This window comes from Puma concolor, chromosome C1 (genome assembly GCF_028749965.1).
Source record: "Puma concolor isolate L17-30 chromosome C1, mPumCon1.1.hap2, whole genome shotgun sequence".
Taxonomy (NCBI): domain Eukaryota; kingdom Metazoa; phylum Chordata; class Mammalia; order Carnivora; family Felidae; genus Puma; species Puma concolor.
The window spans coordinates 28,022,880-28,047,037 of record NC_141674.1 but is presented as its reverse complement, the minus strand read 5'-3'; the positions used below and the strand labels follow the sequence as shown (position 1 = coordinate 28,047,037).

General features: G+C 53.1%; 1 protein-coding gene across 3 annotated transcripts in view; it reads left to right on the top strand.

Annotated features, from left to right (window-relative positions):
• Positions 1–24,158, top strand: part of STK40 (serine/threonine kinase 40) — a 40,028-nt gene that overhangs the window by 3,030 nt on the left and 12,840 nt on the right. For 2 of the 3 annotated variants that reach the window (XM_086716479.1, XM_086716477.1), the window contains exons 2-6: positions 17,585–17,704; positions 19,449–19,534; positions 19,895–20,038; positions 22,466–22,693; positions 23,601–23,653. In XM_086716479.1, coding sequence (XP_086572605.1) covers positions 17,593–17,704; positions 19,449–19,534; positions 19,895–20,038; positions 22,466–22,693; positions 23,601–23,653 — 623 coding nt within the window. In that variant the 5' untranslated portion in view covers positions 17,585–17,592. Of the gene's footprint in view, positions 1–7,577; positions 8,819–17,584; positions 17,705–19,448; positions 19,535–19,894; positions 20,039–22,465; positions 22,694–23,600; positions 23,654–24,158 lie in introns of those variants that run through there. The other variant, XM_086716478.1, reaches the window with a different exon arrangement.

The following is a 24,158-nucleotide window of genomic DNA, read 5'->3' as shown; positions in this document are numbered from 1 at the left end:
TTGGTTCCAGCTGAGGAGGGGAGAGCCAGGACTGGAGTCATCTTTAGAGGCCCCTGCAGGCCTCTGAGTAGGAAGAGTTGGTGCCAGGGTGGGGGATCTGCTGAGAAAGCCCTGGATGCCATGGGTGGCAGGTGGCAGGCTCCCTGCCTTGCTCTGAGCTTCTCTGCCCGGCACAGAAGTACCTGGTGCATGTGTCCCTCTCGTCCTAGGATTGCAGGTCACACGAGCACCGCCTTCTCCAAAGGCCTGTGGCCGGGGGTGCTGCGCTTGCTCCCTTGTGCCTTTCGTTTGACCTGGGAAGGCAGCAGACTGTGGGCATTAAGAACCTATTTGGCTCTGTGGTAAGACAGATCTGAGTTCCAATCCCAGCCCTGCTGGTCGCTAGAGGTTACTTATTCTCTCCATGGCCAGCCTTCTCATCTATAAAGTGGAGACAGTAAGGCCCCTCCCTAGGAGGGCAGTTGTGAGGATTAAGTAAGACGTTGCAGGTCGAACACTTAGCACACACTGAGAAATACTTGGTAAGTGTTATTACAGACTGCAGGAAAGAACTTCCAAGAATTAGTGGGAGCAATTAGTCGCAACTGGAACTGCGTCCCTTGGAGCTGTCAGGAGCTGTCAGAAGTGTCCTGAGGGATCACAAGATCACAGAATTTCATTGTATTCTTTCTGAAAAGGAAATCTGTGGGGAGTTTACCCAGTCTTTATGGGAGCCGTGCGGATGATTCAGCTCAGCTCTTTAAGAGAACCATTTTGGGGGACACCTGGGTGGTTCAGTCTGTTAGGCATCTGACCTCGGCTCAGGTCATGATCTCATGGTCCATGAGTTCAAGCCCCACATTGGGTTCTGTGCTGACAGCTCAGAGCCTGGAGCCTGCTTAGGATTCTGTGTCTCCCTCTCTCTCTCTCTCTGCCCCTCCCCTGCTCATGCTCTGTCTCTCAAAAATAAATAAATGTCAAAAAAAATGTTTAAGAACCATTGTTTTTAAAAATAGAAGAGTACTTGAGAAAAAATTGTATTTTAAAGTATTCATGACAGAAAAGATGTTTAGAGGTTCTTCCGTGTGTCCCTATTAGATACCCTTGTCTGGTATCTGAATTAGTATCACCAAGAAGCATCACACACATTGATGTATGTAGTGGCTCAAAATCCAGGGCTCCATATGTGGCTGGGGTGTGCTGGGTGCCAGGGGCAGAAGGAGAATAGAGAGGTAGCCCCTGCCCTGGAGGAGCTTGTGGTCTAGCAGGGGCCTAACCAATGAACACTCGCATAGTTTGGCAAGTCTTTCCCAGAAGTCTTGTAGCATGTAATGGGAACCAGGAGGAAAGAGCAGTTCCACTGGGGGATGTGGAGGAGACTGGGGAGAGCTTTGGAAAGGCCTCAGAGTTTAGCTCCCAAATGGCGAGTAGAGTTTTCCAAGGGCTCACAAGGCACCCCAAAGGGGGGAACAGCGTGGCACAGGCCTGGATGCATGCTGGTGTATGTGCATCTTTAGCAACCACAAGAGGTTCTAGCACAGGGTGTGAAGGGACCTGGCTGTAGGATGTGCTGGAGAGGTAGGTACCAGTCTAAGATGCTTGAACTTCTCAAGATCTTGTGATGGAACGCTTTGTTTTATGTGGAGGGAACACCATTAGGCCTGCATCTTCCCAAGAGCCCTCTAGCTGCGGGTGGAGGGTAGACTGGGAAGAGAGTGGATCTGGAGTCCAGGAGGAGGCTGTTGTAATGGTCAGAGCAAGCCCTTGTGTGGGCCTGGATCAGGGCAGAGGCATTTGGGATGGAGAGGAAGGGCAGAGGTCAGAGCTGTTTGAGGAGAAATCAGTAGAACTCTAGGAATATTCGGAAGGGATGGTTGAGGGAGGAGCAGTGGTGGCAGGTGACCCACAAGTTCCTGGTTTGGGTGACATAGTGAATGGTAGTGCAGAGGCTTGGGAGAAGACAGTGGCCAGTGAAATCTGCCCGCTCCCTTCAATAAGATCCGAGTGCATCTCACAGGACAGCATCAGTTGTAAAGTCTGTGGCACCCTGTCCAGCTTGGGGCCAGGCTTCCCTGTGGTTACGCCTGAGTCAGCACCTGGGAGAAGGGCAGCTCCCCTCCCTTCACCTTTCCTCTGCCCAGATTTGCCCAGGGAGGTGACCTTGTGCAGTATTTCAGAAACTCAACTGGCTGAGTCTGCAAAACTTGTGTAATTTCTCCAGCCTTCAGGTGGCCCTGCAGAGCAGCTCTTTACTCTGCGCCATCCACACTGCTTCAGCTGATGGGGTCCTGGTCAGCAGCATACCTCTAGGTTGTATATGGCTTTCCCATTGTTTCCTGGAGATCTTATCTGGAAAGAGATCTTGAGATTGGATTTACTCCCTAGGCTGGGTTAGCAGACTCTGTCCCTCTTCTCAAGAAGGAGAGGTGTCTGCCCGAGGCCACCTAGGACTCAGAGCCACCAGAGAGATGAGAGGAAGTTGCCCTGGTGCCCTTGTCTCCGAGCTCTATGGGAGTGCAGAGCTAGACCAGAATCGATTGTGCTGTGCAGAGAGTGTGCTGGGGGACAACAATTCAGACAGGCCCTTCGGAATGGGGGAGATTTTCACAAGATTTGTCCTTGGGTTTGTGGGGTAAAGAAGGTAGAAGAGAAAGTGGCCTGAAACGAGAGCATTTCTTCCTCTCCCACCTGCTCAGGTGACACTGTGGCCTTGCAGCAGGTGGCCCAGGGCCCACAGCAGCCCTGCGTATCCTCTCAGGATCTGTAAGACCCATGAGAGAAAAGGATGGTATTGTTTGTTTTTATTTATACTGTCTTAGAGATGGTCCCATTCTGGCACGTGGATGCTTGGGTTGTTTTTCATTATGGATGTGTGTAATGTATTCAGCAAGCTCTCTACTAATAAATTTAGGTTATTCTCTGTCTTTTGCTCTCCAAACAGAGCTGTAGTAACCGCCTGCATATATATGATTTGGCCCACCTTAGGGATGTGCAGGGTTCTAGAAGAGAGGTTGCAGCTTCAGAGTACCTTTTATTATTATTATTATTATTATTATTATTATTATTATTATTATTTCTTGAAGAATTTCTAGGCCTCCTTTTAATAAACTTGAGTGGCCTGATTTTGCTCCAGTGAGCAAAGGTAGTCTTTTGGGTTGAGGCACCCCATCCTGTGGGGACACTGAGGAGTCCTTGCCCTGAACAGGCTGCAGCTCTGTGGTGGCCATCCTCTTCTGATTGACGGCAGTCTACCTCAGGAGTGAGTTCAGGCTCCCCAGAGCTTTCACCGTCCAGTAGTATACAGGCTTGATGATTTCCAAGCAAGTCTAGTTTTTGGGAGGCCCCAGAGAAAACTGAGAAGGGCTCTTGTCATTCAGAGTGAAGCTGTGCTCTCTAAATATGTTTATAGACTGCCGCCTACTTGGCAAAAGAGACAGAAGATGTTTAGCCTTTAAAGAATCTGTGACCCAAGGATCCAGGAAGAAGAAACAGTAGCCTGGACATTGTGGTGGGAATTGGCAAGAGCAGGACTGATGTGCCTGTCATTTGTCTTTGTGTTTGGGGCAGAGCTGGTTTGGGGTGTGATGAGACAGCAGGTGCTTGTAGAGAGAAGCTCAGTTCCTTGGAAGACCTTAGCACTGGCTAGCCCAGAATTCGGTGGGGCACTTGGAACCCCATTTCTGGCATCTGCCAGCCCTAGAAAGCCAGAGTCCTACATTTTGCAGCGGGCGTGGAGCTCCCGGTGTTACTGTGTTTGGCATGAATTCCACAGGGTGCTTTCTCCTCTGACTGCTCTCCCAACGTGGTCCCTCCTGAAGGAACCGGAAGGAAACCAGCCAAAAAAAGGCAGATTGCCACCACCTTCCAGGTCCTTTGCTAAGTACTCAGCAGTACAGATTGAATGTTTCTCAGACTCCAAGGAAGGAGGGACTGTCTCTTACGGAGGAGAACCCCTAGGCTCAGAGATGTTAAGTAACCTGTCCACCGCTTCATAGGCAGTAGGAGCAGAGCCAGATTTCCAGCCTACACTGTGTGCTTCTAGAGCCCATGCCATGCCATTCACCCTGGCCCCACTCTGGCCCCAGGGAGTCCAACCCACGTGGAATCTCGGACTCACAGAGTTTTAGAGCTGGAAGGGTCTTTGGCAAAGCTGAAGCAGTCCTTTCTTTGCCAGAAGAATGGAGACTACCACTTTCTGGAGGCAGGCCCATCCCCCTCCTGCCCTGTGGCTAGTGAGTAAGGAGACTATCGACCGTATCACTTAACAGTTAAGGGCCTAGGCTCAGATCGCCTGGCTTCAAAGCCCACTTCTGCCACTTGCTCGTTGAGTGACCTTGAACCAGTCCCTGACTGTCTCCAGCTTCATTTCCTCCCCTGTAAAATGGACATAATACTGCCTGCTCCTCAGGTAGTAATGGGGATTAGACATGAGGTGTTATTGTCCGTAGCAGGTTCAGACTAATTTCTAGTCCGCAGTCAGGACCCAGGGGCGGCTCTGATGAGGCCCAGCTAAGCTCTTTGCTGGCGGGTCTGTGAGTGTTCTGAAAGAGGCGTCGTGAGCCAGGTTCCAGGTCTCTAGTTCGAATGCTTTGGTGGTCCTCCCAGCCCCTCTGGATGCCAGCTGGCGAGCAGGAAATTCCTTCTAGGCATGTTTGCAGGTTACCTGAGAGAGCTTAAGTGTGCCCAGAGTGGTGGTTTTGTCCCTCCCGCTGACTCTTCTGCTGCAGCCTTGCAATAGCACACGGGCTGGTACATTCAGGGCACTTCTGCATGTGTCCTGTGCCGTACCCCCTCAAGTGTGCCCTCTCTGAGGCCCAGCCTCCCTTGGGCCTGTTACTACTCTTAACAATTCTAATGGGTTAAACATTTTTTGAGATTTAAAAAAGTATTGTTATAGTAGTGTATGATAAAATAGTTAAGCAGTATGGAAGAATATAACATAAACTCTCCCTCCTCTCCCTGGGCCCCTCATCCTGCCGGGAAGTATCCACTGTTAAGTTTCTCCTAGAAATTTCCTGTGCATATTAAAAGCTTGTGTATGATCTTTTTGTCTTTACCCAAATGGGATCGTATTATACACAGAGTACTGGTTTGTTTGTTTGTTTTTTAATGTAATATATTGTAAACATCTTTACCAGCAGGTGCAGACCTAGTCTCATAGGCTGCATTGTATTCCATTGGATGGAACATGATGTAGTGAACCAGTCCTTTCTTGGTGGACTTTTAGAGTGTTTCCTGTCTGGATGTGTGTGAGTGTCTACGTGTGTTTTGATTTTTGTGGTTTTATCTTTTGTGGTTTTTTGCTGCGACACATGGTTCTGTAGGAACCCTCGTTGAGCACATTTATCTTTGTGGACTTGTGTGGATATTTTTGTAGGATAAATCCCTTGAACTGGAAAGGCTGGGTCCGAGCCATGTATTTTCTTCTGTTGTGTTGGCTGTGGTTTAGCACATGTTTTCTGCACACCTGCTGAGCCTATGCAGGGCATTCTGAAGTGGACAAGGCCCAGGCCTCGCTCCTAGGAGCTCACCCTCTCCAGAGACACACGCAAACAGACATATGATGAGCATGCTCTTACCATTGTGTGCGCTGTCAGTGGTGGCTCGTGGATCTCAGGATTGGCCCTGGCTGGCCTCCTGGTGGCTCAGAATAGGTGAGATCCTCATGTAGGCCTCCCCTCCAAATGGCTCCCCGAGGGGCACTCTGCTGGCCCAGTCTGCCATCAGCCTCTGCGACCCTGCCCCTCCCAGCCAGCGGCATTTCTGAACTGTATTGTTCATGGTCAAAGTTGTGAAATTGAATTGAATTTAAATTTTTTTAAGTTTATTTCTTTATTTTGAGAAACAGTGTGTGTAGGGGTGGGACAGAGAGAGAGGGAGAGAGAGGAATCCCAAGCAGACTCCGCACTAAAAGTGCCCCAACGCCGGGCTCGAACTCACAAACCATGAGATCATGACCTGAGCCAAAATCCAGAGTTGGACGCTTAACTGAGCCACCCGGATTGCCCCTGAATTTAATTGCTGATAGAGGCAGTTACAGAGAAGCAGTTTGCTGACCTCAGTCCAAATTGCCTTTCTTACAGCATGATGGTAGTGATTTTTGCTGTTAAAAACAGTATAAAGAGAGAGAATCACGTGTACCTGGGCCTGGCCCGGGCTTTCCCGTCTGTCGCTCTGGAAATCTGGGGTGGAAGGAAGGAAACTTAACATTTGTCTAGTGCCTCCCACACGCTGGCTCCCGGCAGTCCTCAGGGAACCCTGTGCGGGGGCAGCGCCATCCCCCTCCTGTAGGTGAGGGGACCGTGGAGCACAGAAGCACATATTCAGGTTGCACAGTGGACACAAAGGGTGGTTCTCAGACTCAGCCAGGCTTCCTGCAGTCACTTGCTGTTTTCTCCCCGCGTGATTGGGGCCACTGTGGGTGGCAAGAACCTGAACTCCATGTGGGACCCCGTGGCAGGCGTTGTTCCCCGGCTGAGTCACTGCACAAGGCAGGAACTGATGGTTTGAGCTGAGGATGGGTCCCCTCAGGAGCAGGGCAGGCTGGCATGAAAGGGGAGAGCTGTCAGGGACTTGGTCTGCCATCACTGCGCAAGGCAGAAGGCCCCCCACAGAGCCAAGGGGCCACCAGGAATGCCTCCCGAGCCAGTGTGCTTGGCTGCTTCCCCAGGCTCCTTCTCTGGATGGGAGATACCAGAGCAGCACGGCCTGAGAAAGAGCTATTAAGTCTGTCCCTTCCTCCTCTGACACCCACACACAGTGACGGATTATTTGTTGTCACATCAGCTGCTTCCGGAGGCCCTTGGGAGGGGTGTGCTGGTGGCAGGACTGGCATTGCTGCCCTGGATTCTGCTCTGGTGGCGCTCAGAGTGACCGCTGGTGAAGCCCTTTGCCCCATCTGCAGAGACTGGTCTCTCTTCCACTTATTTGTCTTTGCCCCAGAGGGGCCCACGGGTCCACCTGTGTGTGCACAGCCCTGGAGCCTTCCCTCCCGGAATCACTCTGGAACACATCCTCCTGGCCAGAGGCCTTTCGCCTCCAGTCTTCCCCGCCCAGCCGTCATGGAGGCCACAGAGAAGCCCAGTGGGGACTTCCTCAGGGCAGCGGGGTGAAGAGGGACATCACTGATTACGTAATCTCCTTGTATGTGAATCTGGCCTCCTAAAAGAGACCAGAGCTGGACCTCCGAGCTGCAGACACTGGGCTCTCTGTGAGCAGTGGGGTCTTTGGGCCCCCGCTGGCCCCCAGGACTGCTGCGCTGGTCACACTGTAGTCCTGCTGGGGAAAGGCGGCGACAGAGGATGGGTCTGGTGCGGATGTGCTGAGGGGGAGCAGGCTGGGCACAGGGCCCTCTTTCTGACCGCCCCTCCCACTTCCCACTGGGCTGAGTCACTTCCTCCCTGGCTGCTGCAGGTAGGTACTCTCCCACACTCCTGCGCCTGCCTGCGAGCAGACCAGCAGACCGGGCTTCAGGGGGCGGGGTTCACCCCGGGCAGTGAGAGCAAGCTCTGGTTTGAAGCCGCCAGCTCACTCGGTAACCCCGAGGCAGGAAAGCAACGGCGTTTGGGGAATGGTGTGATGTTGTGTATCCTTGACAAATTGGAGCTGTACATATCCTGCATTTTCAAAATGAGCAAAATCATCACACTGTTTTGGAACAGCGAAGATGACAGCGCATGCATGAATCTTTGTCATCAGGGAGTCCTGGCTGAAGCCAAGGGATTACTAATCCTCCTCCCCATCCCCCAGCTCCATCCTGAGCTCTGAAGCAAATGGCTTCCAGTGGGTTCCTGGAGAGGTTCCTTATAGCCTTCAGACTCCCAGGGAGAGGGTTCATGCCTACTTCGGGGTGGCTGCCGTTAAAACTCAAAGGAAAAGCTGACCACAAAGCCCCTGTTCACTCTAGCTAGCAGGAGTAGAAGAGAACAGGTCTCAGGCAGCCTCCTCTGGGCCCGGTAAGCTGGCCAGGGCCTCTAGGCCTTGGCTGGTCAGCAGTAGAAGGGGGAAATCTTTACATCATCAAGTTGTGAGAAGGAAAGAAAATCTAGGAAGACACTAGAATGGTTCCTGGCAGGCAGTAGGTACCCATTAAGTGATAGTTCAAAAAGGATTGCACCCAGAGAGGCTTGTCGCCAGGGAGGTTACCTCCACTTAGAGCAGGGACCCCTCACCTTCCCCAGCAAAGACCTCATGACACAGCCAGCCACAGCATCGCATCTGGCCCTTTACTGTTTCCTCTTTTACAGATGAGGAAACTGAGGCCCAGAGAGGGTAGATGACTCTCACAGAAGGCAGGTGACTAGTTCAGGGAAACAAAGCAAGTAAGTGATGGAAGCTGGAATTTGAACCCAGACCTATCTGACCTCAAAATCCATCTTGCCCTCCCACCTGGCATTTGGGTCCCTGGTCTATGCTTCGAAACACTTAGTTCCATGGGCTGTGAATTCCTCTGGTTTCCTGAGTTGACTTTGTGGATGGAAAGTGGGTCTGTCAGGAAGTTGGGAGCCCTGGTAGCAGCCCCTGCATGTGAGTACTGGGGTGCAGTGGGGGTGGCTTCCAGAATGCTTGGGTCACAGAGGGCTGGGGGACACCACCTGGTTGGCTGTTGGGAGGATATCTCAGTAACCCCACCTCGACTTGGCCCCTCTCTCCAGAGAGACCTGCTCGGGGGCCGGAAACACCTCCTTATCCAGGGACAAGCACGGCCCCTCTCTCCCTGCTCACCTGCAGCTTTCTGGCTGGCAGCTCCCTGATTCCAGGAGAATGACTGCTTATGAGGAAATCCAGAGGGTACCCCCCTCTCTCTGGTTGGCACTCCTAGGACCATAGCCATCATCAGGTAGGGAAGGAGCAGTCAAGGAAGCAGTGTGGTCAAGTACAAGGAATATGGGATTCAGAGTTGGGAAACCCGTGTTCACATCCCATCTCTTTCAACAACCAGCCGGGTAACTTCAGGCAGGTCTCAGTATCTCTGAGTCTCAATTTCTTTTTCTAGAAAAAGTTGTGTTTGAGGAGAGGTGGGAGGGATCAGTTACAGTCATGTACGGGAAAGCGCTTTGTAAGCTATAGAGCTCTGTGCAAAAGTTAGTTGCCGTGCGAGTTCGTGTGAGGGTGTGGGCCTCCCATGTGGGCTCCGAGTCCGAAATTGACCATCCAGGAATGAGCCTGGAGAATTTTCGAGGGAACTGGCAGACCTCTAGTGTGGGGGTGTCTGGTCTATAAAGCAGATCTACAGGTCTTAGTTGGGTCATGTGTTCAGATTTCACACCGCTCACCCCAAGCCTTGGAATTTCTTTCCAGGTATAGTCACATAAAATGCAGAGTTGAGCCAGAACTGCCCTTTTCTGGGGATAGCAAGAGTGCTAGGAATTTTTCTGACCAGCAGAAGGACCTTCACACCATGAGCCTAGAGGGACCCAGAGGACCTGTCACTGGTGTGTAGGGGCAGGACGAACTATCATTCACATGCCCCGCATCTTGCTGCAGGAAAGCAGGTCTTTTCACTGGATTCAGCCAAAAGGGGGCTAGTCTGTCCCTTTGCCAGTGAGGGGTCGGGCGCAAGCCTCAGGCATGTGCTGTGAATGAGTCACTCCTCTGTGGGGTCTGCTTTCCGGCAGCAAACACTGTCGAAGCACAACCCCCGATGATCAGCCCGCCCAGAACCCTCCCTGCCCCAGGCATCCAGGCATTTCTGACATGGGGCTCTGCCTGGAGAAATGGTTCCCAGCATCTTGCAGCCCACTTACGTGCAGCTGTGACTCCTTGTCTCCCTGACCCTGGATTCTGTCTCCTGCCATGAGCTGGTGGACCATCCATCCGTACACCTGGCGTCCAGTTGGGTCATCCCTGTCCCCTGCCCCAATATGGTCTTTAATGTACTCTGGGCATGTAACAAACAGTTCTGCAGTCCGTTTTCCCATTCAGCAGTGTGCCAGGACCCGGGCAGGGTGCAGGGAAGCAGCGGTAAATTGGACTTGCTCCCTCAGGGGTGGTGGAAGTCAGATACGCCATGGTTCCAGGACAGTGGGAGGGGACAGAGGTCTGCTCAGTGCTCTGGGAGCTGCAGGAGGAAAGGACTCAGAGTGAGGACGGAGGGAGAAGGATGAGCCAACCAGGGAGAAGAGGGCAGGGTGAGGGTGTTCATGGCACACTCAGGGAATTGTGAGTCATTTGGTGTGGGTGGATCTTGGGGGCCTACTAACGCAGTGCAGCCGGAGAGCTCGCCTGGGTCTGAGGAGTTAGGGTTTCTTCCTGAGACCAGAAGGGCATCGGAGGACCCCCGCCACGAAGACAGAAACCCTGCAGGCCCAGGTCCCGGAGCAGAGGAGAACGTGCAAGGGGCTAGAATCTGTTAGTCTGAGCCCCATTTACACAGGTAGCTGAAGTGGGGCCTTCTCCCGGAGTCCTTCCTGCATCCTCCCTGATCAGCGGCAAGAGAGGTTCCCCCTGCTTGGTGCACCTGATGCAGTAACCCTTTGATGAAAGTGTGCTGCAGAAAGACGCCACCAGGTGGCAGACCTAGAGATTGCACAAAAGCCTCCTTTTCCCCTTTAGCACAGCGTTTGCAGGGGCGGAAGAGGGTCGTTCAAGACTGAACTCCTGTTCATGCCAGCCTGGCTCTGCCCAACAAGGGTGAGATCCCGCATCCTGCCAATGTGGGCACAAGGAGTCCCTTTGTGAATCTGGACAACAGATTCCTCCAGGGCCTTAGGAACTATTCCGTCCAGTGGCTTGCACTTTCTCCGGTCTCTGACCTCAGAGTAAATTGCAGGCATTGTGACCCTTCGCCCCCAAACCCTTCAGCATCTGTCACCTCAGAGCAAGGGCATTCTTCCGTGTAACCACAGAGCAGTTTTCAAATTCAGGAAAATTGACATCGATACGGTCCGTATTTAGATTTTGTCAGTTACCTAGTCATATCCTTTAGACCACCCCCCTGCCCAGGATCACACACTGCATTTACTTGTCTCTAGTCTCCATTAATCCAGACTGGTCCCTCATTCTTCCTTTAACTATCAGTCATTGATGTTTCTGAAGCACACAGGCCTGTTCTGTTGAATGTCCCTCAACTTGGGTTTGTCTCATGATCACATTCCGGTTACACATTTGGGGCAAAATGATAACGTAAGTTGTGATTTTATCAGGAGTTACACGATGTCAGTTCTGGTGTTGGTGATATTACCTTTGGCCATTTGGTTAAGGTTGCAGCTTGCTTTTTTTTTTTTTTTTTTAATTGAGGTATATTTACACACAGTGAGTCTCACAGATCTTTTAATTATAGAATTCAGTCATTCTGACAAATGCACGTCTTGGACTAGAGGCACTAGGTCTCAATTCCAGACTCCTCCCCACCCCTCCACTGGATCATGACAGAGGATCCATGTGGGGCGGCCTCATCATCCTGGACAGTCCCTTACTGTGCCCCGAGTTGATAATTGCCAGCCGGTGTTCCAGCCTCTGCTTCCCCCTAGGCCCGTGAACAGAACAAGACAAGAGCATGAGGTGCTGTCTGCCTCTGCCCTCCCATTGCTGGGCACCCCGCCCCTCCTCAGCAGCTCGGCCAGCCCCCTGGGCCTCCTCCCCTCCCCACGCTGAGCTGAGTGTGTCATTCGGGCTGGCCATCAGACTCCCCTGGCCTTCAGTGCTAGGCCAACAGCCCAATGGCAGGTTCAAGGTCTCTTAAGCCTTCACTCTGGGTACCCTCTTCTGCCTTCTTCCCCCACCACACACACCCATTCGGTGCCCAGTTAGTAACAATCCCTTTTGGTTTGGGCAGGAGAGATACAAAGCTACTGTGTTGAAGCTAATAATAGCACAGGTTACCAAATGCTTACAGTATGCTGGTAGGCACTTTTGCGTGGCTTATCTTACTTAATCCTTAGACCAACTTCCTAAGGTAGGTGTTGTGCTCTGTATTTTGTAGATGCTGAATACGTAACTTGTCCAAGATCTTATCACTATCAAGTGATGGTGCTGGGGTTTACACCGGATTGGACTTACTCCTAAACGCTTGCGCTGAGTTTGAGGTTCCCAGCCAGTGTGGGTTATGGGGATCAAGATGGTGCTCCCTTCAGCCGAAGGGTGACCGGGCCAGGCATAGGACAGCTGGGGTCCCCTGTTCTTTCACCCCCAAGTGTCATACAAATGGTTCTGTGTCGTGCTGTGAAAAAAGACTAACACACGTTGCTCTAACCGTGTTATTGTGCCGCCTTAGTGTCCTGTCAACCGAGACTCTTTTCCCTCCCTCCAGGGCTGATGTGGGTCTAGGCACACAGACCCTTGACACATATGTAGCAAACAGGATTGAGGCCAGGGATGGGTGGGAGCCCTGCCCTCACTTTTAAGTGCCAGGTGGGCTGCCCAGTGGTGCGGGTCCCTGCCTTCAGTAGACACAGCCAGAGGTAAAGTCCAGAAGACAGAAGTCTGCCCAACTCAGGGAATTTTTTGATTTGTTTGTTTGGTTCGTTTTGTTTTGACAGAGCCGGGAAACGTGGGAATGGGCGTAGGGGCTGCTGACAGGGACAGCTTGAATCTCGACACCATCGGCTCAGCCTGACCCTAGAGTGTAGACACAGTCCTTTGGCTCCTAGCAGGCATTGGAAGCTGCTAACAAACTGTGGCTACCAGCTGCCATTGTTGTCATACACACACACACACACGCACACACGCACAGCAAGCAGTGCACCGGGCCCGGGTCTGTCTGTTGCCTGCTCCTTGCGGGGACTGCCCTTGCACTCTGCCTTGACTGGTTTGGCGTGCAGGGTTACCCATCTCTCCAGGAACCCAGAAGTTGCAGCAGGAAGCCCAGGACAAGGTGGAGTGCAGAACTTTCTGCACAGTGGGCAGGCTCCATCACTGCCTCTCATGCTTGCAGGGGGATGGGGTGCTCCCCCTGGCTCTGTGCACGTGTGAATGTCCGCTGCATGGGGCGTCTGCATACCTGAGTGGAGGGGGTGATTCTGGGTGTGAGTGGTGGGCCCCTCCTTGGTTCGGCCGGCCAGGCTCCAACTGCTTCATGGTAGGTGGAACTGAGGAAAGACCGAGCTGGGGAGGCCTCAGCACCATCTCTCTTTGCAACCCACCTCCTTTTGGGGTTGATAGTAGGTATATCCACCATGTTGAACCATGCCCTGCCGTACGGTGCCCTGCCTGGCCCTACCCCGCCCAGCTGTCCTGTGTACTGTCACACTGGATTTGGCACCACGGGCCTTAGAATCTTATGTGCTGCTAATGGCCCAGCCATTGTTACCTTCTGGGAGAGCTGGGCTGACATCACCCAACAGCTTTAGAGTGAAATGACCTTAGCCCCAAATAGACAGGATAGGGCAGGCATCCCCCTCCTTTGGGCATGCCATGGTGGCTGTCACAGAGCTTTGGCCCTCCAATGCTGGCCCAAGCAAGTGAACCCCCAGCTCTCAGGATTGAGGCCCACAGCTTGCAGATGGGGGGTACCAATCTGGTTCTCTTTCAGTGCCTGCCTCCTAGCCTCTTCCCTTCACCCCCATTGTTGCCTCACTGAGCTTCCTGGTGAGTGCAGGTTCTAAGGGAACCGGTGCTAACTTGGGAGGGTAGTGCATGGAATAGTTGACAGATTGAAAGCTCGGGAGACTTCTAAGCCAGGACTGCTGAGTTACCAGGGAGCTGAGCAGTAGGCCCAGGAAATACCAGGCAAATGGCTGCCCCTTAGCCAGACTGGGCCAGGGTCCTTCACCCCAGCCTGAGGACTAATGTCTCTGGAGGGGCCTGGCCCCAAGTCCTTCTAGACCAGGGTAGCCAGACCTTTCACTTCGCAGATCTCACTGTGAAACCAGGATCCCTCAAAGCAGCCTTCCCCACGGGAGCATTTGTGGACCATTTGCAGGTGTGTCTCTGGAAGAGAGCCCGTCAGGATGATTTTTGGATGAGGCACATCCTCCCTGTACAACAGTGGGGGTGCGGGGGACAGGAGGGTCTATCGCCAGGGGGGTTGTCTTTGCTCACCCCTCCAGTGAGCCTGTTAGCGGCTCCCCATTTTCCAGGCCTGCCTCTTCACACTGCTTCCTTTGCTCCCCCAGCCCTGGTGGCAGGAATGGATGTTCAGGAAGGGAAACAGCCCTGCCACTGCTTCCCCTGCCAGCATCTTTTCCCTCTCCCTGCCCGTCTGCTTCCATCCTTCTGTCAGCCTACATTTTGGAGCGGTTCCCAAGCCATTTGCTTGAGCTGAATCCTGAGTGGGGTGGGTGGGGTCAGGCTGAGCCCACTCATTGTCTGTGCTGCAGCTGCTCCCGACAAACTGTTGTCTAGACCAGGCCTGTGTGGAGGCGTCCAGGCAGTGTCTACACAGATACGATGGAGGCTCCACGGTGCTCTCCAGGGAACCAGGGGGAGAGAGGGGGCTTAGTGTTCCAGGGAAGATGGCAAAGATGGTCGGAATGGGAGTGAAACCGGCTCATCTCCCAGGGCAGGGGCAGCTCCAGCGCAGGGCTGCTGACCCAGCAAGAACCACCACCAATATATATATACCTATATATATATGTGTGTGTGTATATATATATATATATATATATATATATATATATGTATGTATGTATGTGTGTGTGTGTGTATATATATATATGTAAAACCATTGTACCCCTCACTGTACCCCATATATATTATATATATGGGGGTAGAGTGGTTTCATATACACACACATATTTTTTTTCCTTGTGGAATTTTTAGTCTAATGGTGGGGAGAAGACATTAAGCATATAAACACACAAATAAATACATAATCACAAAATATGGAAAATTCTGTGAACAAAAATTCCACAATAGAGTGCTGGGACCCAGTGGCGGTGGAAATACCAGGGAAGGCTTCTCTGAGGAGGTGATATTTAAATTGAGAAGGATGCAGAGAAGTCAACCAGGCAAAGGGCAAGAACGCTGTTCCAGACACATTACTGTCCAGCTTTTTAAGATTTTTCTCGAAGCAGTTTCATTCTTCTCGTAGGAACGATCTTGAATCTGCGTCCGGCATAAGTCTCTTTGGCAGAAATCATGGCCAAGCCTAACTGTGGCTTCTGTTCCACCTGGGAGCTATCAAGGCCTACTGAGTTACATGGTCCTAGTTACTCTCAGAATGAAGTCATGGGTGTGCGCCTCAGTGGCATAGCTCTGAAAACAAATAGGGGCTTGATGAGAGGCAAGCCTGGTACATTGGACTAGAGGTGTGCCAGGCCATCTCTCCTGAATTCCATTTCACTGCTGGATTCAGGCTCTCAGGGTTTAGAATAAGGGCCAGAATGGCAGCACGTGAAGATTTAAGCTAACTGGTGAATGTGCACCTGTTCTCAGATTAGGGGTGGCCTTCCAGGAATAACAGGCAAACAAACTAAAGGAAAAGAGAGCTATTTGACTACATAAGCATGTCACCGTTTTTTAAATTAGCAAAATGTTAAAACATGAAGAAAAACTACATCATATGTCAGCTATAGCCTTAATATATAAAGAGTTTCTAAAAATCAATAAGACTAATACACTCAACACAGTAAAAAATGGAAAAAGAATATGAACTGATTCGTGGAAGAAATAATGCATGCGACCAGTATGTATGTAAAACAGATTCAACCTCGTGAATAATTGAGGAGTTAGGTAGGCATTTAAACAATGATGTTCTTTTTATTACCCGTCAATTGGCAGTTCTTAAAAATTATATTCAGTCCTAGTGCAGGTTCTGGGACTTATTCGCCCACACCACTAATGTGGCATAAATTGGGACAGCCTCCCTGAGAGCAGCTTGGCAGTGTATGTCAAGCATCTTTGGAAACGTGTGCTCCATTTGACCCTGCAGTTCCCCTTCTTGGAATTAATCCTGAGGGAGAGAGACAAGTATGTCAAGCTGTATGTGTGTAACAGTTAATAAAAAAATAGGGGAAAAAACCCCAGATGTCCTGATGGGTGTGTGGACCAATAAACTATGATATATTCCTACCAAGGAGACCGGGTAGATATTTCAAGTGATGCTTCAGGATATTGTCATGTAAGGTTGTTCATAATTTTTTTTTACAGCCTTATTGAGATATATTTCACCTACCATAAAACTCACCCTCATAATGTATTTTAGATGGGAGAAAAGGAAGCTTATAAAATGGTATCACAGTGTGGTCCAAATTCCTGTAATAACGAAAACTGGAAATGTGTGCACGTAAACATACAGGATGGTTTGCCTGAATGTTAACTGTGATTACATCTGGGTGCTGAGATTATGGGTACGTTTTAATCTTATTTTTGCATATCTGTGTTTTCTAATATTTCTGCGGGGAATGCCAATAACTTCTGTATGAAGAAAAAAATTATAGAAGTTGGGGTTCGGTGTCCCCCAGGCCTTTTATGGAAGGATAAAGGCTACACTCCTAACTTGGCCATCAGGTCCCTAGATCTGGCCCCTGTCCCTCTCTCTGGGTCACTTCTCACCACCCCCTGTTTCAGGCCATACGCTCCACCAACACAAACTCCTTGGAGTTGGTTGCTTACGTGCCGTTTCTTACCTGTGTGGGTTTGCTCACCCAGGTCCCCCTGCCTGGAGTGACCTTGGCCCCTGCGCAGCCCACTTCAGTATCACTTCCACAGGGTTTTCCCTGGGCTCCCTCAGGGCCAAGGGACCCTCCTCAGGACCGGGCAGCTGGCCTTCCCCAGGCACCCCTGTGACCCTCTGCCCTCCCTGCCCATTCATCCGTGTACATCTGTGTCCTTGCCCCCCCGCCGTCCAGGACACTGCCTTCCCAAGCTGTTAACTATAGGCGGCTGGAAGGAGCAACTCTTGTCTTTTTAAATCCACATCCAGAGGTTAATATCTTTTAGAATCTGGCTCCTGTGTCCATCTTTCCTCCTAACCCTGGAGGAGATAGGGATTTCCAGGCACATCCAGGTGCATCCTTTAACTGGCTCTTAAATGCACAATATATGTTTTTCTTAAAAGTCATTCAAGAAAAATTTGAAAATAGGAGAAAGAGAAGAAAAAGTAACACCCCCCCCCCATGACAACTTTGGGGTGTTCCTCCATCAGAGAGGACCTAAGAGAGGAGTTTGAGAGAGAAGATCCTCGGGGCAGCCATCCTCACACTTGGTGGGCATGAGAGTCCTCCGGGGCCCCCTCCATCCCACACCCCAGAGATCGGACCAGTGGGGATGCAGGGGGACCCAGGATTCAGCACCCCAGGCCATTTAGCTACAGGTATTTGGGGGGAAGACTTCACCTTGGGAACAGCCACTTCCAGGCCATCTCTCCTCTCTGTCTCTGTGGTGGTCTCTCGGGGACCTCAGTTTGCATCCACACAAAGCCAGTGTCCTCTCTGCATCTGATTGGCCCCTTTGAGATGGGCTGGCTGCCCACCTCTGTAGCCAGTATATGCTGCCTGGAAGGACATTCCCCTTGAGCCCCTGATTAATGCCAAGGAAAGGAGCTGTGGTTCTTTGTCACTGAGAACCTTTGATGCTCCTCCGGGAGGGGGAGGAGGTGGCGGCGGCAGCGGGAACAGCAGCAGCAGCTGTGTGACGCATCCCCAAGTCAGACTTGCAGGCTGAGTTCGCGTGAGGAAACTCGCTGACTTGCTCAGTGAGAAGGGCTCTTCTGTGTCTTGTCTAGAGCTGAGAATGAAGCGGAGAGCATCGGACAGAGGAGCTGGGGAAACGTCGGCCAGGGCCAAGGCTCTAGGAGGTGGCATTTCCGGAAATAATGCAAAGAGAGCTGGACCATTCATCCTGGGTAAGCCTCTGACCACTGGGTGAGGCAGGTTGCGGGGGGGAGGGGGGGGCGGGGGGGGGCGCAGGCGCAGTCTGACATGGTGAGCGGGGCGGCAGGCCTAGGCGCAGCAGTGCAGGGTGAAGCGCCACACCCACCACAGTGCAGGGCCTGACCCACCCCGGCCTGGCCCTAGCTTCCCTGCTCGACACGCAGTCTCTTTGTGCCTGTGGAAGATCCAGAGCGTTAGGTCATGTCTTACCAACAGCTGTCATTTTTGTCGTAGCCTCATGAGCCTTAGGTCCGCCGCAGCTGAGAGCTAAGCTGTCTCTTCCCCCATGGAGCCCCGCGTGTGCCCCCGCCCCATGCCACCATGGGAGGCACACAAACTGCATCTGAACCCAAGGTCCATCATCCAAGGCACTTCTTGGACCATTCTTGGAGGGCACAAGTAATTCCAGGAGGCATTTGGTATAGCCCTCCAGAGGTCTTATAAAATTGGCACAGAAGTCCCGTGGAACTTCCCAGCGGGGGTTCCCGGTGGTCCAGAGTAGCAGCAGGGCCTTTCTGCCTGATGTTGGAGGCCCAGCAAATCTGGGTTGCTGGGCTCAGCGTTGCAGGAGTGAGCTGGGTTCTGAGGACGCCAACTCTTCCACCAGCCAGAGACTGGGTGTGAGTTTTGCTTTGGGGCGCTGTCTTGGACTTATGGGCACAGGACGGTTCAGCCCCAGGCGTTGATCAGATGGTTCCCCGTGCCTACTATGTGCCAGGCCTGGGCGATTTGCTAGGGCTGCAGCAGTGAACAAGACAGGCAAGTTACTGCACTCACCAGAACTTCATATTCTAGTTGGAAAAAGAAACAGAGTAAACTGTGCACTAGATCATCATTGGGTCAGTAAGGGCCTTGAAGGAAGAAAATAAGACGATGTGAGAGTGACGGGTTTAGAGGGGGTGTATACAAGGAAGGTTCTGTATGAGGAAGTGATACTTGGGCTGACACCCAAGGGTGAAAAGGATCCAGCCGTGTGAAAAGCAGAGGAAAGCATCCTGGACAGAAGGAGCAGCAAATGCAAAGGCCCAGAGGCAGGAAAGGGCTTAACAAGTTAGTACCTAAGAGCGCAGTGTAGCTGGACTATGGTGGTGGGGTGGGGAAACATAATCAGTTAGGTGGGCGGGAGCCAAATCGTACAAGACCTTGGAAGCCAAAAAAGAAGTTTCAGCTGTATGTTAAGAGCAGTGAAGCGCCATTAAGTGACACTGTGACATTGTCTGAGTTATGTATGATCTGAAAGCTCAGGCGGGGTGCCATCAAAGGACAAGGAGCTGTGTACATCTCCAGAAGTACAGAAGTTCCCCAAACTGGGTGCTCTGACGGGCCCGGCGGCCCCCTCAGACTACCAGGGGAACTTGCCAAAGCTCTGGTTTCTCACCCGGGAGATGCTGATTCAGAGGCTCCAGGTTGCAGCTGGGATCTCTCTCTCTTTTTTTTTAAACACACGCTCCTCAGAGATTCCAGCACACAGCCACTGCTGAAAACCCCTCTTTTTGAGAAACATGCCTGTAAAAGCCAGGTGTGTCTCGGGCAGATGCACATCAAATCCTCCACTTCTGGAGGGGAGCCCGTGAGAACTGGCCCCCAGGAGACAAGAGGGGTAAATCAGTGGATGTAAATGACCTTCCCAAAGAAGAGATCTAGCGGAAAGACCGCGTGGTGCCACGAGAGACAGGGCTTCTTCGAAAAGTAAGCCCGAGGCTCTGTGTGCCGTAGGTCCCCGTCTGGGCAACTCCCCGGTGCCAAGCATCGTGCAGTGTTTGGCGAGGAAGGATGGCACAGATGACTTTTATCAGCTAAAGGTGAGTGAAGCACCAGGGGTGGGGGAGGCCTGGGACCCGGGGCCGTCCTGCCAGCCTGCTCGCCCCCCTCCTCCACCTTCACAGCCACACCGCTTGCGAACAAGCTGCTTCTTCCCGGGAGGCAGTCGGGTTCACGCAGTCTCACTCTGAGCGGGCCCGATTCGAAGGGCTCCACCAGAGCAGGAATCACACTGCCGTCACACTACGGAAAACCTTGCACGTCGTATGTGCATGTGTGAGTGCGCGTGCGGTGTTGCATGGCAGAACGTGAGCCCCCCTGCTCCTCCCGTTGTCACTCGGCTTTGTAAAGTAAGGTCTTTTTTGGCTTTTTGGTCTTTTTGTGTGTGTGCCTTCCTAAAGATCCTTACCCTTGAGGAGAGGGGGGACCAAGGAATAGAAAGCCAAGAGGAGAGGCAAGGCAAGATGCTGTTACACACCGAGTACTCTCTGCTTTCCCTCCTCCACACGCAGGATGGCGTGGTTCACCACCACGGGCTCTTCCAGGTGAGTGGCAGAGGGGGCTGCCTGTCCCCACCCTTCCCCCGGACCCCCTCCCCGGCTGGTCTGCGGGGGCCGCCTGTGTGGCTGGAGCAGCTCGCCCGCGCGGCCGCCTGGGAGCCCTGTCAGCCGGGCGCACCAGGACTTCCCGGGAGGGGCGGGCGGGAGGCCAGGCTGCGGCCACATTAGCTGGGGCGTCCAGGCCACGATGGCCACAGCCTCACAGGAGTGCACAGTTCTCTCCAAGGAGACCCGCTGTTCCCAAAAGGGAGGAAAGCACGGAGTCCGTTACAGACCCACGGGCTCTTCCCGGGTGTGTCGTGTGGAGAGCTGGCCAGGCCAGGGCGGGAGGGCGGCGAAACCAGTTGTTTCTGGTGCCAACGGTCCTTTTTCCTGCCCGGGCGTTCCAGTTAGTTCAGCGATTGTCCCTGTGCCCTCGCACTCAGATGTGCCAGGTCCCTCAGGGAAGGTACTAATTCGTCCCTGTGCCCTGAAAGGAGCCATCCTCGGGGCAGAACCGAAATCGTGTCTCCGGAAATGAGGAAGGCCCGGTTCAGGGTGCCCAGGAGGCCTCCTGCCCGGGCCCCCCACACAGCTTCTGAAGAGCCCTCAGCTAGACGCACTGGCCAGGGCCACTCTTGCTAGAGGCACCTGGCCCTCGACAGGCCGTGTGGTGGCAGGGAGGCGCAGACGTTTTGGATCCGGCAGCCCTGAATGCCGGCTGTGTGACCTCAGGCAGGTCACTTCCACCTACATCTCACCTTCCTCATCTGTAGGATGGAGGCAGCGATGGACGCTCGCCTTGTAAGGTCGGGAAGGTGAATGGGAGTGTGTGCAGCCCGAGCTGTCCCTGTACATGCTCAGCATTGGTATTTTCTTGTCAGCTTGATTTTCTGGATAAAATAAAGGGGAAATGCCCCCCCACTCCCATACATAAACACACTAAGGTGTTTACTATTAGATGTGCAATTAGAGACAACTCTGAAAAATCAGAGTGCTTCCCTTGAACATGAAACCCAACTGAGCGGGATTGTGTTTCTTTAGCGTTTCATCTCTGATAGCTTCCAAAGCTTGGCCCTGCTTTATGTCATCTTGAATAATAGAACCTGCGTGATTAGAAGCATTTCTGGAGTCATCTGTGTGCCAGACACTGCTAGGCCTCTGGGGAAGAGTGAACAAGAGGTGTGATCCGCTCGGAAGGAGAAATGTAGATATTCAGTCCCCAGGGGTTCCCCGGAGGCAAGCATCAGTCTGCTGGGGACGACACTGAGGGCCTCCCCAAGCTGACAGAGTGAAAGTCCCCATGTTTTCTGTCTTACTAAATACCTTTTCAGGTCGGGTGCCTGGCTGGCTCAGTTGGTAGGGCATGTAACTCTTGATTTCGGGGTTGTAAGTTCAAGCCCCATGCTGGGTGTAGAGATTACTTAAAATAAAATCTTAAGGGGCGCCTGGGTGGCTCAGTTGGTTGGGCATCCGACTTCAGCTCAGGTCATGATCTTGCAATTTCGTGGGTTTGAGCCCCGTGTCGGGCTCTGTGCTGACAGCTCAGAGCCTGGAACCTGCTTTGGATTCTGTGGCTCCTTCTCTCTCTACCCCTCCCCCCTTCTCATGCTCTCTCTCTCTCTCTCTCTCTCTCTCTCTCTCTCTCTCTCTCTCAGAAGAAAATAAACATTAAAGATTTTTTAGAAAACAATAAAAAATCTTAAGAAAAAAGAAAAAGAGGCACCTTTTCAGCAAGGAAAATGGGCCCAGAACTTGCTATCACATGTTGGTTACAGAACCCACTTCCTGATAGCAGGCACGGGTTGTCTTCCTCTCTCCACAACCTGTGAGGGCAGGCTGCTCGGTCCCTTTGACAGGTGAGGGGCCAGAGACGGAAAAGTGAGGTGCGCTGCCCCATGTCCCACAGCTGGGACAAGGGGGAGCTGGGGCCTGAGCCCAACCTCACCCACTGTTACATGGCTGCCCAGGAGTCCCGCTTCCATGTGAAAGCAGTTGTCTTGGACATCCAGAACACCTGACTTCCACCGCCTCAGACCTTGGTCGTGGCTGGAATCCCTGGATGTGCCATGGAGGGAGGAATGCCACGGCCCTGGGTTTGCTGCCTGGACCCTGGGCTCGGAGCTCCCTTTGGCATTACATTCCCAGCCCCGATCCAGACCCTTTGCTTTGGCATCAGAGCACGAAACCTGAGCCTGAGCCGCTTTCACCCCAGCCCCTGGCTGGGCTTGGCCCTGGCACACAGGAAGCTGGGCATTACCGAGCGGTCCGCTGGTCCAGGCCGCCCAGGCCTCGGGCCTCCACCACCCCACACGTGCAGCCTGTTCTAGGCTCTCGTGTGTGTATCTGGCTCCAGAGGAGAGTCCCAAACCCCTGGCCCTGAACCTGCTGGCCTGCGGCCAAGCCCCCGGGTCTGCCCCCTTGCCCCCCCAGGACCGCACCTGTGAAATCGTCGAGGACACAGAATCCAGCCGGATGGTTAAGAAGATGAAGAAGCGCATCTGCCTCGTCCTCGACTGCCTCTGTGCGCATGACCTCAGCGACAAGACCGCCGACCTGATCAACCTGCAGCACTACGTCATCAAGGAGAAGAGGCTCAGCGAGCGGGAGACTGTGGTCATCTTCTACGACGTGGTGCGCGTAGTGGAGGCCCTGCACCAGGTGACACCCTGCCCCGCTGCCTGTCCCTCCTCCTCTGCCCGGCGCGTCCTGGGCCCCAGTGACCGAGAGGCCTCCAGGTCCCCCTGCCGCAGAAGGCTACGCTTGTTGCTGCTGCTCAGCGAAAGCAGCTCTGGTCCCCCACTGCCGCCCCTCCCTCCCGGCCGGGTGCGCTTTGCAGAACATCCAGGCAGAAAGAGGCCGGATGGCCTGTGCGCCCAGTGGGGCACAGGGCTGCAGGCCTCAGCCCGTGTTCCTGGGGACGTGCTGCCCGGGCAGCCTGGCGGAGCACGGCATAGCAACTCCCTGGCCTCCGAGAGGCCGCCCTGTGGTCTCCCGGCGAAGGTGACAACTGTGAGGTCCCGCTCAGGCAGCCACAGCCTGTCTCTGAGCTTTTCCTAGGGTTGGGGTGTCAGGCACCCCGAGGTCCAGGTGAGGAGAGCCTGGTCTGTCCCGGGCACACAGCTCCTGCAGGCTGAGCCTGCACTGCTTGCTCGCCAGAACCGGGAGGGTTCATCTCATAGCGCAGATCCACGCAGGTGCCTGTGGTTTGGTTTTCCAGCGGGCTATTTACTGGAGGCGGAGAGAGGAGTAGTTTTCCCCACTGGCTGCTGCCCAGAGGGGAGAGAGCTGGGGGAGCCGCCCCGGGTGGGGCAGAGACTGCCTGGGTTCACCTATCACCCCATTCCTGCCCACGGTTGTTGAAGCCTTAGGATGGTCCTCACCTGCCTGTGGCTGACAAATCAAGGCAAATCAAGACAAATCAAGGCTGACAAATCAAAGCCTAAAGAGACACATCATAGAGCTTTTTCCTGCCTTCCCCAACTCCTGGAGAGCCCACGTCTTAGAGGCTGGATCCAGCCATGGCCTTAACCTTCGCATTACAAACCACATGCCTGTTGCTTTCCAGAAAAACATTGTGCACAGAGACCTGAAGCTTGGGAACATGGTGCTCAATAAAAGGTAAGATTCTCTCTTCTTCTTTCTTGATGTAACCTTGGGGTTGGCACGGGCCACACGCAGCAGCTTGCCAGCACCCTACAGTGCCCCTGTGTTTCTGACTCAAAACAGCCCACTTCCCCCAGGAATCCCAGGGGGCGGGGGGGGGGGCAGTGTCTGCTTCCTCTGCCCTTTCCCACATGGGAATATGGTGCTTGCTTAGAAGGGGAGTCTGGGGCGCCTGGGTGGCTCAGTCGGTTGAGCACCCGACTTCAGCTCAGGTCCTATCTCACGGTATATGAATTTGAGCCCGCTGCAGGCTCACTGCTGTCAGGGCAGAGCCTCCTTCAGATCCTTCACCCCACTCTCTCTCTTCCCCTTCCCCATGCGTGCGCTCTCTCTCAGAAATGAATAAACGTTAAGAAAAAAAAAAGGGGGAGTCTTAAAGTCCACAGAAAGGGAGCTCTGAGAAGGGCTCCAGATGTCCTCCTTGGGCCATTCACTGTGCCTCGGGGGTGCTCAGTAAATA